A 13,715-nucleotide genomic window follows, 5' to 3' on the forward strand; every position below is an offset into this window, starting at 1 on the left:
CGCGCCGTTTGTCTTTCAAAATAAGAGCATAGGACGTCTCACTAGACCAGGACTGTAGAGATCTGCCAATTTCTGTCACAATAATTGACAATTTTCACTAATATAATTCGTGAGAATTAAAAAAACAAAACAAAAGTGATATTGAGTAAACTACAAGCACTAATATGCAATAATAAGCTACCTTTTGTTATAAAAATTAGGATTATACTTGGGTCCAGGTGTTTTAACTCATATAGACATATGCATGTCTCCCGCGCTTCCCTTATTTGGCCTGTGATTTACTGAGGCTGGCAGGGAGAAATAATTATAAATCAGTAGTACAAGGACAGGAGAGGCTAGGGGAGTACCATGTGGATATGAATCATAATGCTCATTACTGAGCAGAAAACCAAAGGAATATTATGATGTTATCTGTATCAGGTGTCCGAGACAGCCCATTTTAAAAAATGTATAAGAACCAACTGTTAGGAAGAATAATAAATTCAACTTAAACTTGAATCCAGTCCTCCTTATTCAAGGGTTTTTCTTTAAAATTCCCAAAACACTTTTGACAAAAACTATTTACAAAATAAATTATTCCATTATGCATGAACTTTTTTTTTAATCAATCATACATCCAATCAACACATATAGGATAATAACCGAGTATATAAATAGGTTAATAAGGTGAAATAAAAGGTAAATAAAGTAAATCTAAAAGTTATTATAGACCAGGCTTAAAATGTGACATATTCTATAAAATGAATTACCCTGTTCTGTTTGCCTCTCGTCCAAGGGGTCCTTGATCTGAAAAAGACTGAAGACCCCTGCACTAGCCCATCAGAGAGGAAGAAAGAATGAGGGGTTGCATTTAAAGTTAAATGTGTTTTACAGTGAGTAAAGTTAAAGTATTTCTTTGCAGGAATAATATATATAAAATAAATATTTTTTGTTTTGTTGTTCGCTGTTTGTATCTACAGCGGCTTTTAAAGTTTTTCTTACATGCTTAGAAGAATGGGGTGAGATTATTATTATTATTATTATTATTATTATTATTATTATTATTATTATTATTATTATTATTTACCTCTCTAACCGCTGTGGGTTTTATTTTGAAGGTTCCAGCCGGATGCGGCGGTGGTCATTACGGTAACTCGGCCGTCGGTGTTTCACCAGAACCCGCCGAAAAGCGTCTCCGGGAAACCGAGGACGGACAAATGAATGAAAACATTTCCCTCCGGAAACACAGCACCGTGAGTTGCAGTTCTGACCCTTTGTGACCTCAACACAAACACACACTGACGAATTCATGACACTTTCATTAGTTTTATTTGACTATTTGTAGCAATAATTTATAAAATAATATTGAAAAATAAAAAAATGTTTAAAGGTAATTTGAAAAAAAGCTCCCAATATTTTATATTATGAGTTTTAAATAAAAGTATAAGGTTATTAGAAGTATTTTTAATTATATTTATTAGTGTGAGATTTTATTTTAATTGTCTGAGCTCCACCTGGAGGTCGCACCTGTCCTGCTCATGTAAATTTAACGCACTGAACCTCTCCATCTTTGCTCCACCCATCACGCCCGAGCAAACTAATCAATCTCCTAATTAACTCAACCGTCCAATCAATTACACACCAGAGTGCGCATGCGCTCACCTCCCCGAGCCAGCGCCAGCAGCGGCACCTGGCTCCTCGTGACGTAGATGAAAGAAAAGCTCCTTCTGCCGCGGCGCGAGACAAGAAGATTATTAGTCCACGCGCACAGGAGGAGGAGGTGCAGAGACTTGATACGGGTCTGGCTCCGGTCTCAGAGGAGGAGCGGCTCACTTGTCTGTGCCTGTCCGGACTCCTCCTGCTCCTCCGACTGAAGCCTGTCACAGTCCAGCCCGAAGGTGAGCTCAGGTTGTTCGGGAGCGGCTTCAGTCGGCACCGACCGACACTTCTTCTTCTTCTTTATTTTCTTTTTTTCTTTTTATTTCTTCTTATCAGAAAGGAAGAGGAGTGAAAGTCATGGACAAAGGAGGAGAATTTAAAAGAAGTTAGCGCCGACAGTGAAATAACCTTTTTGAAGGAGGAAGGAGACGAAGAAGGAGTGGAAGAAGAAGAAAACAAAAAGAGGAACAGGATGGGGATGGATGTCAGCACCCTGCGGACCCTCATCAGCAGATATGTGAGTTTTTAAACTCCTCATGTGTGTGTGTGTCTTTACAATAAACAGAGCGTTCATCACTACTGGTTTCAAATTCAGCCGAAGCAGAGAGCTACTCATCCGGATTAAGTTTCACTCCTGAACGCGAGCGGAAAGAAGCTCATTGTGGGGAATGATTGGAAACACTATGAGGCTCCATTCTGTTAGAGGAAGTCTTGAAATCACCTGTCATACATGAAGTATGAATATAAAACAACAACATCTTCAGAGGAGTTTCAGTATCTGCTAATAACTGAAGGTGTCAGATTTGTAAATGAGGTTTCCAGTTTCTCAATAATTATTTGTGTTATTTCAAATATTGCACCACCACCACCACCTTTGGACAAATCAGCGCTTTTATTAAGAAGTGAGTCCACCTGTCGTCATGACCGCTTGTAAATAACGTAGTAACCTGGAGAGTGTGGGCGACACGTCCACTCATGATGGAGTGTGTGAGGAGGTGAAATCAGTGCACGCCTCGAGCTTCTCTGCGTTGTTTCAACTCGTTTTGCATCAGATAAAAATGCCGAGCCTCGTTCATGATGCTCGAGCAGAGCAGGACTACAGATGGAGCAGTCAGTCAGTCAGTCACATGAATTATGTAATCCAGTTGTTTTCTCCCAGCTCGTCGAATCGATGCTCAGCAGTGGAGCGGCTGTGAGTTGCATTAGTCTCCGGCGTAATGTGTTCGCCTCTCTCTCAGGTTTTTATATACACACACAACCCGGCTCCACGCTCAGCCGAGGCTTAGACACAACCTCCCGAATGGCTGATTAAATAAAATCCCTGCTGCGTGGAGGCCGACGTGGAGTAAGAAGCACACAGAGAGGATGCTGATGAGGTCTGCTGCTGTAATTGATCTGGATAACTGCTTTAGACAAATGGGTTAAATTGATTGTATTGCAGCTGCAGAGAGACTGCTGAACGTTTGAATCCAAGGGTTAGGGACATTCATCCAACTGTCAATACAGGAAATTTATGAAATATCAGTCAATACTTGGAGCCAGAGAAGTGATGGAGGGCTCTGTCTGACCACATCTGTAAAAAGAAATCATGAATTCAGTTTTTATTTTAGAACCTAGTATGTCTCTTTACTTTAATGCAAGCAAATTACATCCAGCATCACCATCGCAGCACGTGAGAAGACATTTCCATGTGAACTTTCCCCCAAAGCACCGTTTATAACCTTTTCTATAGCTACGTAATAAGAATAATGAGACATTGGGTAGAAGTTTTATTGTTATTAGTACTTAAAAGTGATCATTATGTTCAGTTCTGTGATCTGTCAGCGTTCCTCCTCCTCCTTTAGATCTTCGCTCGGACGTGTTTGTTTGTGGCTTTTATTCAGGAACCGGTCCTCTTCATGAGCCCACAGCCGCTCTGCTCTGGGCATGTCGAGATTCGTCTTATCAGCAAATAAACTCAAAGTTATAACGGCTTTTTTTTCAATGCAGCGATTTCACAATAACCCGAACAAGAAATATGACTTTTTCTTTGCAGCGTTAAAAGATGATTTATGTCGCACACGATAAATTATAAAAGAAGAGACGGAACCCACATCTTCACTATCTTACATATCTTCTGTCTGTTTATATTAGACTCAAACCTCTAATCCATTCATTCATTCAGAGCTCTATTTACAATGATGTCAAATAAAATGTTCATGCGACAAAACAGAGCAGAGAATAAAGTGGACAAAGAAATAACCGAAATAATGATAAAAAAATAAAATAATTAAAATTTTTATTCCGTGTTTATGCACCTTTTAAAAAATGAAATAAAATAATTACAAACTTCTGCAAACACTGTATGATCATTGTTATTAATAGTTATTACCTGCACTGTACTTTAGTTTGGAGAGAGGGCGAGGAAGAAGTGATACAACAACCAAAACAAACCAGCAGGGTCTCTGTTTGACCCGTTATGGTAAATGTATATAGTGTTATGTTTAAATCAGATCCATGCGTTGCATTTAATCAGATTCTCAAAGGTGTTGGTGTATCAAAAATCAGATGCATTTCAAAATAAAAGCTTCTTTTCATTGCACACAAGCGGACTGAAACCTCAGCGGATGTCAAAGAGCTGTTTGTTAAAATTGATTAATTAAGCTGTTTTCCGAGCGACGATGCCAAACACTCCCGGACATCGGGGTCATTTAAAGGCAGCGTGTCTACTTCCTGCCGTCTCCGCAGAGGATGTTCTGCACGTTTCGCGGCGTAACGCGCAGAGCTGTGTCCCCGTGGTTGTCGCTCCCGTTCAGGCTGAATGAGAACAAAGTGTAATCACAGTGACGTGCCGTACTTTTAGTGGACTGTGTTCACTCCGCAGGCTCTGACTCGCCTTTCTTTCTTTTGGTAGTTAAAAGTTTTAAAAGGAAGATTTATTGTTCTGAATTATAGACCGTCCTCCGCCTGCAGTCCTGAAACGAGCCCCCACTCCTCGTTCCTTCTTGTTCTCGTGCTGTAAACCTTTTCTCAGCTTTTTTTTAAAGTAACTATTTTGATACAAATTTCTCTTTTCACGCTTCATTTCTCCATCTCATCCTCTCATTTCCTTTTTTTCTTGTACACTTTTACACAGTTTATCATAAATCTATGATGCGATCGTGACAGTTGCTCCCCACAGTTCCCCATTTCCTGTACAAAGAAGGAAGAGATCCACCACATTTACACACTTTAAATGTTGTTTTTGAAGAAGTGCAGCACAAACGAGGTGTTAAGCGGTGGTCATGCGTAAAAAAAAACAGCCTCACTTTGTTCCTCTCGTGTGCTGTTCTTAATCTGAATAAATAAATGAATGCACATCAAGCAGCTGCAGCTGTGAATGAGACAAACTCAAAGATATGTTGTGTGTGTGTGTGTGTGTGTAGGTGTGTTAGAAGCAGACAGGCCGCATTCCTCTGTCTGACTAATCTGGAACCATGGACAGGAAGTCTGTCTCTCTCTCTGTCTGTCTGTCTGTCTCTGGCTTCCAGCCTTCACACAGTGGATTAAAGGGTTACTGGTGTTCACTATACCTTCACCCACTTAATCCATTTTACAGCTATACTTTCAAATCTAAGCCAATCACTGATCTCCTGCTGCCCTGTGCCCACCTGCCGTGCAGAGCGAGTGAATAGTGGCTGCAGTGTTACTTCATGCAGGCTAGTGAGCGGGGAGGTGGAATACAGCGGTAGCCGGGTGACGCAGAGGGCAGAGGATCGCATGAACTCCTCGGCTCTAGCCTGGTTGTCAATAATTTATAAGCAGACTGGCTGACAATGTGGACTGACGTTTGGAGTCTTCCACGGGCAGGGCCGCTCAGCGTGGGGTCCAGGGACGCCCTGAGGGGTGGCTGGAGGGGATTCCACACGGTCACACGAGGGACAGATGATTAGTCTTTTATTTTGTAAGAAAGCATGCTCATGTGTACGCCAACAGCCTCCTCGGCCTCATGCTAATCATTTAACACCGGCTCGTCCACACTGTGCACAATCCACAAAGTGCACCGGGGCGGGCGGGGTTAACCTCTTTTTACCCAGAGGATTTAACAGGCTCTCGCTAAGCCTCTCGCTTCTGGCTGCTGCTTCACTTTCCAGCCACGTTCAGCAGCGTTTGTTTAGATGAAGATAACGTGAAGATCAACTAAATCAACAACAATAAAAAACGAGACAACACAATGTGCAAGCAGCTCTGGTTACCTGGGTGGTGAGGAGGGAATCAGACATTCAAGTACTCGTTTTTTAATCACAGATGTCACAAATAAACAGGAACATACAGATTTAATCTATAGAAATTGAGGCAAAACCTGCATTTTAAAGGAGGATATGTGTATTATTAGAGTATATTTAATCTTCCAAACTCCATGTAGAGCTGAAACAACAAGTCGGAAGAACATCTTTTTGTTTTTGGGGCTGTTGGTTGGACAAAAACTTTGAAAATGCAACTTTTTTTCTCTCCTTGTTTTATTGGAATAATCTCTGAGGGTCTGAAGACGTCAAGTTATCCAATAATTCACAAAAAGAAAAGAGCTAATTTTGGTAATCGGATTTGCATTGGGACCCACTGGGGGAGTCTCCCTGGATTTAGAGCCACTAGTATAATAAAAGAGTTCGACTATAAAGTTAAAGCTGCTTTTTAAATGTTTATTTTTGAACTTTTCTTATCTGCTGATGCACTAAAGATGTAGAAACTCCTGAATCATTGCCTTTAAAAACTTTATCTCCCTCTCACGTTGCCAAACGGTGCCCGCTGGAGAGCGCAAGCTCCATTAAGGGGGTTGTATCGGTGTCGTCGCAGCAACATTAACAGTGTATTACAGCCCATTGAACAGGGAGACAGATGATGGATGGCCCGGGGTTAATGGTGCATAGAGACCTCTATCCAAAGACCGACTACAGAGGGAGAGAGGGAGGGAGATGCTGTTTGAACTTGGGTCATCATAATAACATTGCTCCGGGTGGAGCAGGTAATGTTCTCCCTATCTGAGGGAGTGATGGCTGGTCGCCTCGCTGCAGGAACACAGCATTCCCAGCGGTCCTCGTGTCAGAGCGGGAGCGCGGGGAAGAAAAGTGAAGCGAGAGTGCTCACCCCCTCTTTCCTATATGTAAACGCTGACTGTGCACTCTGCAGACGTCACCCTCTCTCTCTCCCTCTTCCATTTAACTTCTCCCCCTTTCCCTCCTCCTCTCTCCTTGCTTTGTTTGCTTGAGATGTCGTTATAGATCACATTGATTATTGGTAGCACTCGAATCTTGAAGCAGAATTTCGCCGACATGCAAGAAAATGATCACGTCCCATGAGGCCCCAGAACGATGGGTGGTGTTAACTGTGTGGGGTTATTTCAGACGTCAGTGGGGGACGTTTTTCTCTCCAAAGAGAAACTTTGAAGTCTTTGGAGCTGAAGTGGCTCAGGTTGAGCAGTGTTACCTTGAGCAAATCCCTTCACGCTTCAGTTGGCGCAACCCAGAGTGAAGTTGTATCCATCTTTTTTTCCCCTCTGACTTTGTGTGTCTCAGTTTCTGAGAGAAAGGAAGTGAAAGGATACCTGCACGGCGTGCTGTACCCACAGCAGGTTCTTCGTGCCTCTTTAGACTTGTGTCAGGCCTTTTGGACGCGTCCACAAAAGACAGATATTTGTTGTATTTGTAGTCACGAGATAGACTCACCCCTGTTTGGATTATCTCCTCTTTGTCTTTTGAGAATAATACCGACATCGGAGTGTGTTTTTCTTTCACAACAGGCTGATTTATTCCAGCTCTTTTTGCTCTTGCTGTTCAATGACATCCAAAGGGAACAGCTCACAAGCCGTGTCACGGCGACTTTTATAAAAGATCTCCTTCTGAAAGTTTGTTTGTTGCCAGGGGACAAAACGCAAAGTGTGTTTTTTATTATCGCCCCTGAAAGTGCAGATGAGCAAGTTCAAGTATTAAGTTGAAACTGCTGAGCGCTCGCAGCCGAACAACTCATGAAACATCGATTGTTCTGTAACATCAGCGATGCACTTTGGCAGCCACCGTGAAGTAGACGACTGCGAGCCTCTCTAACCACTCCAACTGTCAGGCTGCCAGAGCGGAGCAACGCCAAGTGATACAGTACTGAGCTGACATGAGCCAAAACTGCTTCATAGATGTATTCATATTTGGTTTTTAGTTACTGCAGGGTGTGATGGACGTGTAAACCTTAGAATAGATGCTCCATCACAGGGAGAAGAATGATATAAATAATGGAGCTATGGTCACATAGGTAGAATTCTCTGAGTGCAGCATTACTCAGGACGAACCCCCCCCGACCCAAAAGACAAACACTAAACCCTTTAAACGTGCTACGTGTAGCATTTTAGCATTAATAAATAATCACCGCATTAATATTTGAGTGCATGTGCCACAAACAAACCTAAATTCGCAACCCTGCCGGGCCTTTTACGCTGCGTGCTGCCTGGTTGGATCAGGCACTAAATCTGCAGCACAAAGGGAGACGTGAATGTTTTTTTTCCCCTCATCGGATACGAAATGAAAGCGTCCTTTAAAGTCGACAATAGCAGCTAATGAAAGAAGTGTAGAAACTGCTTTCAGATTGTTCATTGTCTCGTTCAAATGATGAAAACTTAAAGGCTCCGCAGTGGTGCAGTATTGTAAACGTTGGAACTCCATATTTCACGAAGCGGGATAAGTAAATTTCTCGTGAAGTCAAACCGCAGCAGCATCCAAAGAATATTTGAGAGAGGAAGTGTATGCAGAGCTCAGCGGGCTGGCTTTCTTCCAGGGTTTGTGCATCAAACCGGGCGCATGGGTGTTTTGCCAACACCGGTGTACGTTTTAAGAGCGTTCTGTTCACTGAGTAATTTCACTTTGTTTCGTGATGAATCATTTTGTCTCGCACGAAAACACTGAGTGCATTTAAGAGCAGCGTAAACAAAAACCTTCAGTCGCTGGCGACGCGTGTCGTTACCGCTTCTGCAACTGTAATTGTGACTCTGCAGCCGACTGGAAGGATCTCACTGAGATCTGCTAGGAATCCATTTCCACTGTAACAGGCAGGCCGGCCGGCCCACGTCAGGTGACTGGTCTCATGAGGGCCACATGATGCACTTAGGTTCCCCTTATCCCTCTGATTTGTCCTGTGACTCTCCAGCTGAGATGTCGTATTCACACTTGAGGAAATGAGTCACGTGTGACCAAAAGATAGCATAGCTCTGGATCTGACAGAGTCCGAAGGAAAGGAGGAGGATAAACGGTCAGATAATTGAGAGGAGGGTTCAGTCAGCGGTGAGCGCCAGAGAAAGATCTCATGGTTGTCAAGGAGATAATGAAGAGCAAACCGAGCATATAGTCATTTTCTCCTCTCTTGCACCCTCTTACTGACGCCAGAGTGTGTATTTGTCTTCCTGGGCGACGTGAAAGGGCAGCAGGATTCATGGGGACACATGACAATGAAACAGGACAGAACAGAGAGCGGCGGAGCACAGAACAAACTAATGTGATAGATAGAAGAACGGGAAACTTTTTCCACGGCCGTTAGTTGGTGCTTTTAAAGTGTGTTTGTGACATTTGATGAAACAAACATCCTTTTCTTTAGAGAGGGAGAGAGTGGAATCAGGATCAGTTGATCGTCATATGATCGATTTTTAGAGTCCTTCGAGTCTCCATGAGTCAGAGAAGAAATGGAGATAGAGACAGAGGAGTTTTAAACAGACAGACAGGATGCACGGTCAGGCAGGAGCGGGTCCTCATTAAAGACCTAATGCCTCTTTAACTCCTGGTGGTATAACGTTAGACTGCAGCATGGCATATTTTCTACCTGACAGAGTATGAATGGAGTGCTGAGGTCAGTAAGAATGAAGAGGCTGATTCAGGTAAGAGTCGAGGTGACGGGTTAAAGGCACTTATCTCGCGCTGCTGATCCAAGCGTTTGGCGAGTTTACAGAAATATTGTTTGCGTTGGCGTCAACAGTTTGAAACTTCTGTACCCAAAAATCCTGAGAGGCGACTGATGACGCTAACCCGGCCGACATAGCGTCTTTTCTATATTTTATTTGGAGCTGTACGGAGTCAGTTTGATCGGGAGGAACTGATCTGTCATTTTTCCAGCAGAAATATCGAAATAGTTTGGTTTCAGCTTCTCAGATGTGATGATTTGATGCTTTTCTTTGTCATATATGATAATAAAGTGATTACCTTTGAGTTCAGGGCAACATGAGCATGTCTGCTTGGGCTGTTAACAGGACAGTTAATTAATAAAAATGTCAGATTAAGCGATTGATAATGTAAATAAATATGAATCATAATTTCGCCGCTGAGTTGTAGAGACACAGCGGTACACACAGCTTTCTTTTGTGTGTGTGTGTGTGTGTGTGTCAAGTCTGGGAATGATTACCGGCAACACAAGCAGTGTAATGAACACCATTAAGCAGCAGTGTGTGTCCCAACAGGACAAACATTAGGGAAGACCGAGAAGTGCTCCCATTAACGAGCGGGAGAGACAGACAGAGACAGAGACAGAGGGAGGGATGAGAAGTTGGGAAATAAAGATTTCAAAGTATTGAAAGCATTTTGGTATTTTCCTCCGAGCTCCTGGGAGACGCGTAGACGGCATTACTTAACAGCAGGAAGTGAAAGCACCATCAGAGCGAGGTAAAACACATGTACGCCGGGCCGAGGGCTAATGGCAGTGTCACCCCGAGGATAAATAAAAACGGCTGATGAACAGATCTGACTCGTGTAATGAATCCCCGGAGGAACACAGGTCATTACCACGAATATAAATGCATTACGGCGTCTGCCCTGAGTGCTTTGTAGGTGGAAGAGTCGAGTCAGAAACATTAAATACAAAAGAAAAAATCAGTTTTCTTCAGTGTGATTATGAATTTTAGCACCGCACAGGTGCAGCCAGCTGTGCGCACAGGTATTATAGAAGCTATAAAAGTTACTAAAGCAGCTTCTCAGCTGACCAAAATTATTCATTTCTGTCTTGACGTAGCCGCGGCACTTCAAGGAATTCGAACAATTACGTGATAACAGTCGTGTCTGTCCGTTAAAGCTTAATGAAGTTGCGGGAAGAGTCTTTTGTGAGGTTGCTAGGCAACCAGAAGATACCCCTAAGAGGTCACTGTGAAGAGTGACCCACAAATAATCATTTTCAAGCGGATTAGACGATCTGATGGTTAATTGGTGAGCCCAGGCTAGCTGTTTCCCTCCGTTTCCAGTCTTTGTGCTAAGCTAGGCTAGCTGTGCTTCCCGTAGAGATGATCCTCCTTCACGGCGTGGTCTCCTCCTCCTGATGGGATCACTGCAACGTGCGTCATCCGGACAGCACGCGCTCTCTAACTGTAGCCTTTTATCTGGTCGATACCGTTACTACACATGGCAGAAATCAATCGGTACGCACGACTGAAGTGAAGCTGCAGCAGTTTTGAACTGCTAACTTTTTGAAAAGATGTTTGTGCCCAGATGTTTGACCTTGCTGACACGTCCGTGTCCGCCTTTAGTCGTTAGTCTTGTTGCAGCTGCACGTCTGCATTTGATCATCTCAGCAAACCAGCCCAACTTCAAGCTGTCATGTGGTCTGAATCTAAAAGGACTTTATCCAGCACGTCATATTCAGCTGAATCCACACAGACTGCTGAAAGGCAGCAGCAGTGATGGAGTTATTTAAAGCGAGCTGAGTGTCCACAGATCGATGCAGGCACTTAGTGTGACTTGGGTGTTCACACACACACACAGACACACACACTCGCACAAACACAGACAACGTTACTTATTGGACCTGATGATGTTTGTAGTTTGTAACTCGCAGAAACGTTTCTGACGGCCTCGACGCTGAGTCATGTTCTCTGCGTGACGTCTGCGAGTCGAGCCGAGTCGTTGGCATTTTGTAATCGACCACCTGCTGAGCGACGGAGAGCAGGAGGTGAAGCGGCTTCCTATTGTGCTGCGTTCGTGTGTGTGTGTGTGGGCGCGATGGAAATTACAGCACAATTATAAGACATAACACAAAGCTGCTGCTGACTGTCAGTGCTGAAAGCTTCCATGTTTTCATTACGACATTTACTCCCACGTGGCCTGAATGCAGCAAGTCACGGAGGAGGAGGGGGTGGGGGTCATGTGATCCCTTCCACACACACACACACACAAAGCGAACACAATGAAGCAAGTAAGAGTGTGTGTGTAAGTTTATTCCCCTGACATCCAAAGAATGACCACAGGAAGTCTGCAACAATGGTCTACTGTCCGCCTCCCGCGTCGTGTCTGCACATAAGAAGCAACTTTCTTCTGCTCTGAGAATGTTTGTAACTCGGGAGTATTCGGAGTCATTACAGCGGCGTCGCTTTTGAATCTGGAGGTAGAAGCAGCAGCGTTATCCCCTCTGAGAGCCGCTCTGTGAAAACCAGGCTAATGAATTTCTCTGTGTAGCTGACACAAGCACCGAGGTTACACCTCTCCGCTCCCTCTCTACTCTCGCCCCATTTCTCTCCCAGTTTCAATAGTTTATCACAGAGAGAGAGAGAGAGAGAGAGGGGAACAGTGATTCAGCAGGATGTGTTGGTCTTGTGGGAGGTGTGTGTGTGTGTGTGTGTGTGTTGGTGCGCACTGTGTAAAAGAAGGAGAGACTGTTCGCCGCGCAGTCACAACAGATACAAGCTGCAGCAGCACACACACACACACACACACCGTGCCCTCGTTAATAATAAAAAATCTTATTCATATGACGTCTTTCCAAAAACCAAGATGCGCATTTGAAAGAACACACACACACACACACACACACACACACACACACACACACACACACAGCTGTACAGTGATCTGCTGACCCACATAGCTAATGGAAGCAGGTGAACGTCTCTGTTCTAACTCGGTGATGGATGATCTCCGGAGAGTTCACGCTCACGTTCCTTCCCCCGAGGTGTCTCCACCATCGTTACAGCATGAAGCCGCATTGATTCTCAATCATATTATCTCATTAATCACTTTGTCATTGCAATTAACACCGGCAGCAAACATCGTAGGCAGGCTAAATAAACATAACGGTAGTCGTCGGAGAAGCAGGAGGAGTTGTAGTGGTTGCAGAAACAGAAGTATTATTAAGAACTGTAGCAGTTATAATCACACTATAGCTAACGGTAACAGTAACGTAAAAGTTAGTAGTAATATAGCGATAAAATGAGCAACAAAAGGGGTATAAATCGCAATAAGTCCAATTAAAAGCTGTTTTAGACTGATTTATTTATTTCAATTAAAGGTGCAGTTATTTTCAGAATAAGGCAGACATGGAATATAATATTCTATATAACTGTGTTTTCACTGGTGTATTATCACCTGAAAATAAGAATATTTTAACTAAATACTGACGGCCTCGTGTCGGGAGGAAGGTGAGGGTGACGTGAGGAGGAGACACACTGGACCTTTAAACTGTTTCAGTGGATTTATTTCAGACTCTTTGTTTCCCCCGGTCCTTCTTTTAACTGACACAGTGGCTTGTAAGGACATGCAGGTGTAGAGTTATGATAATATCTATTGGTATTTCACACACGCACACACACACACACACACACACACACACACACACACAGATGTAGCGGTACAAATGCTGAATCGTAAAAGTTCGCTGACTCTGATTAATACCAACAGTGCTCTCATCAGGTGTGTGTGTGTGTGTGTGTTTGTCTCAGGGGGATTTACTGATCTGACCCTTCTAGTCCTGACTGCTTTGTAACCAACCACACACACACACACACACACACACACACACACACACACACAGATGCTTTATAGACTGGCCTGGTTTCACCTGATTAGTATTCTGTCCTCTCCCTCACTCTGGTAATGCACAAACACAAACACACACACACACACACACACACACACAGCAGCATCAGTATTAAGGTGTGAAACATGCATGGATGTGTTGGGACGCATAACTGAGCCAGAGGCATCGTTTGTGCCGGCCCTGCCCCTCGCAAAATGATCACACGTCGGGTTTGTGGTCGGCGATGAAAGAACATTCAAAATGTTCATCATAGCGTCTGGATATCAAACCCAGTTTGCCTTTTTTTCAACTTTTTG

General features: G+C 43.6%; 1 protein-coding gene across 5 annotated transcripts in view; it reads left to right on the top strand.

Annotated features, from left to right (window-relative positions):
* The first annotated feature begins 1,984 nt into the window (after nucleotides 1–1,984).
* Nucleotides 1,985–13,715, top strand: part of atp11a (ATPase phospholipid transporting 11A) — a 35,460-nt gene continuing 23,729 nt past the window's right edge. For all 5 annotated transcript variants that reach the window (XM_019266422.2, XM_019266423.2, XM_019266425.2 and 2 more), the window contains exon 1: nucleotides 1,985–2,155. In XM_019266422.2, the coding sequence (XP_019121967.2) occupies nucleotides 2,111–2,155 (45 nt within the window). In that variant the 5' untranslated portion in view covers nucleotides 1,985–2,110. The remainder of the gene's footprint in view (nucleotides 2,156–13,715) is intronic.

This window comes from Larimichthys crocea, chromosome XIX (assembly GCF_000972845.2).
Source record: "Larimichthys crocea isolate SSNF chromosome XIX, L_crocea_2.0, whole genome shotgun sequence".
Taxonomy (NCBI): Eukaryota; Metazoa; Chordata; class Actinopteri; family Sciaenidae; genus Larimichthys; species Larimichthys crocea.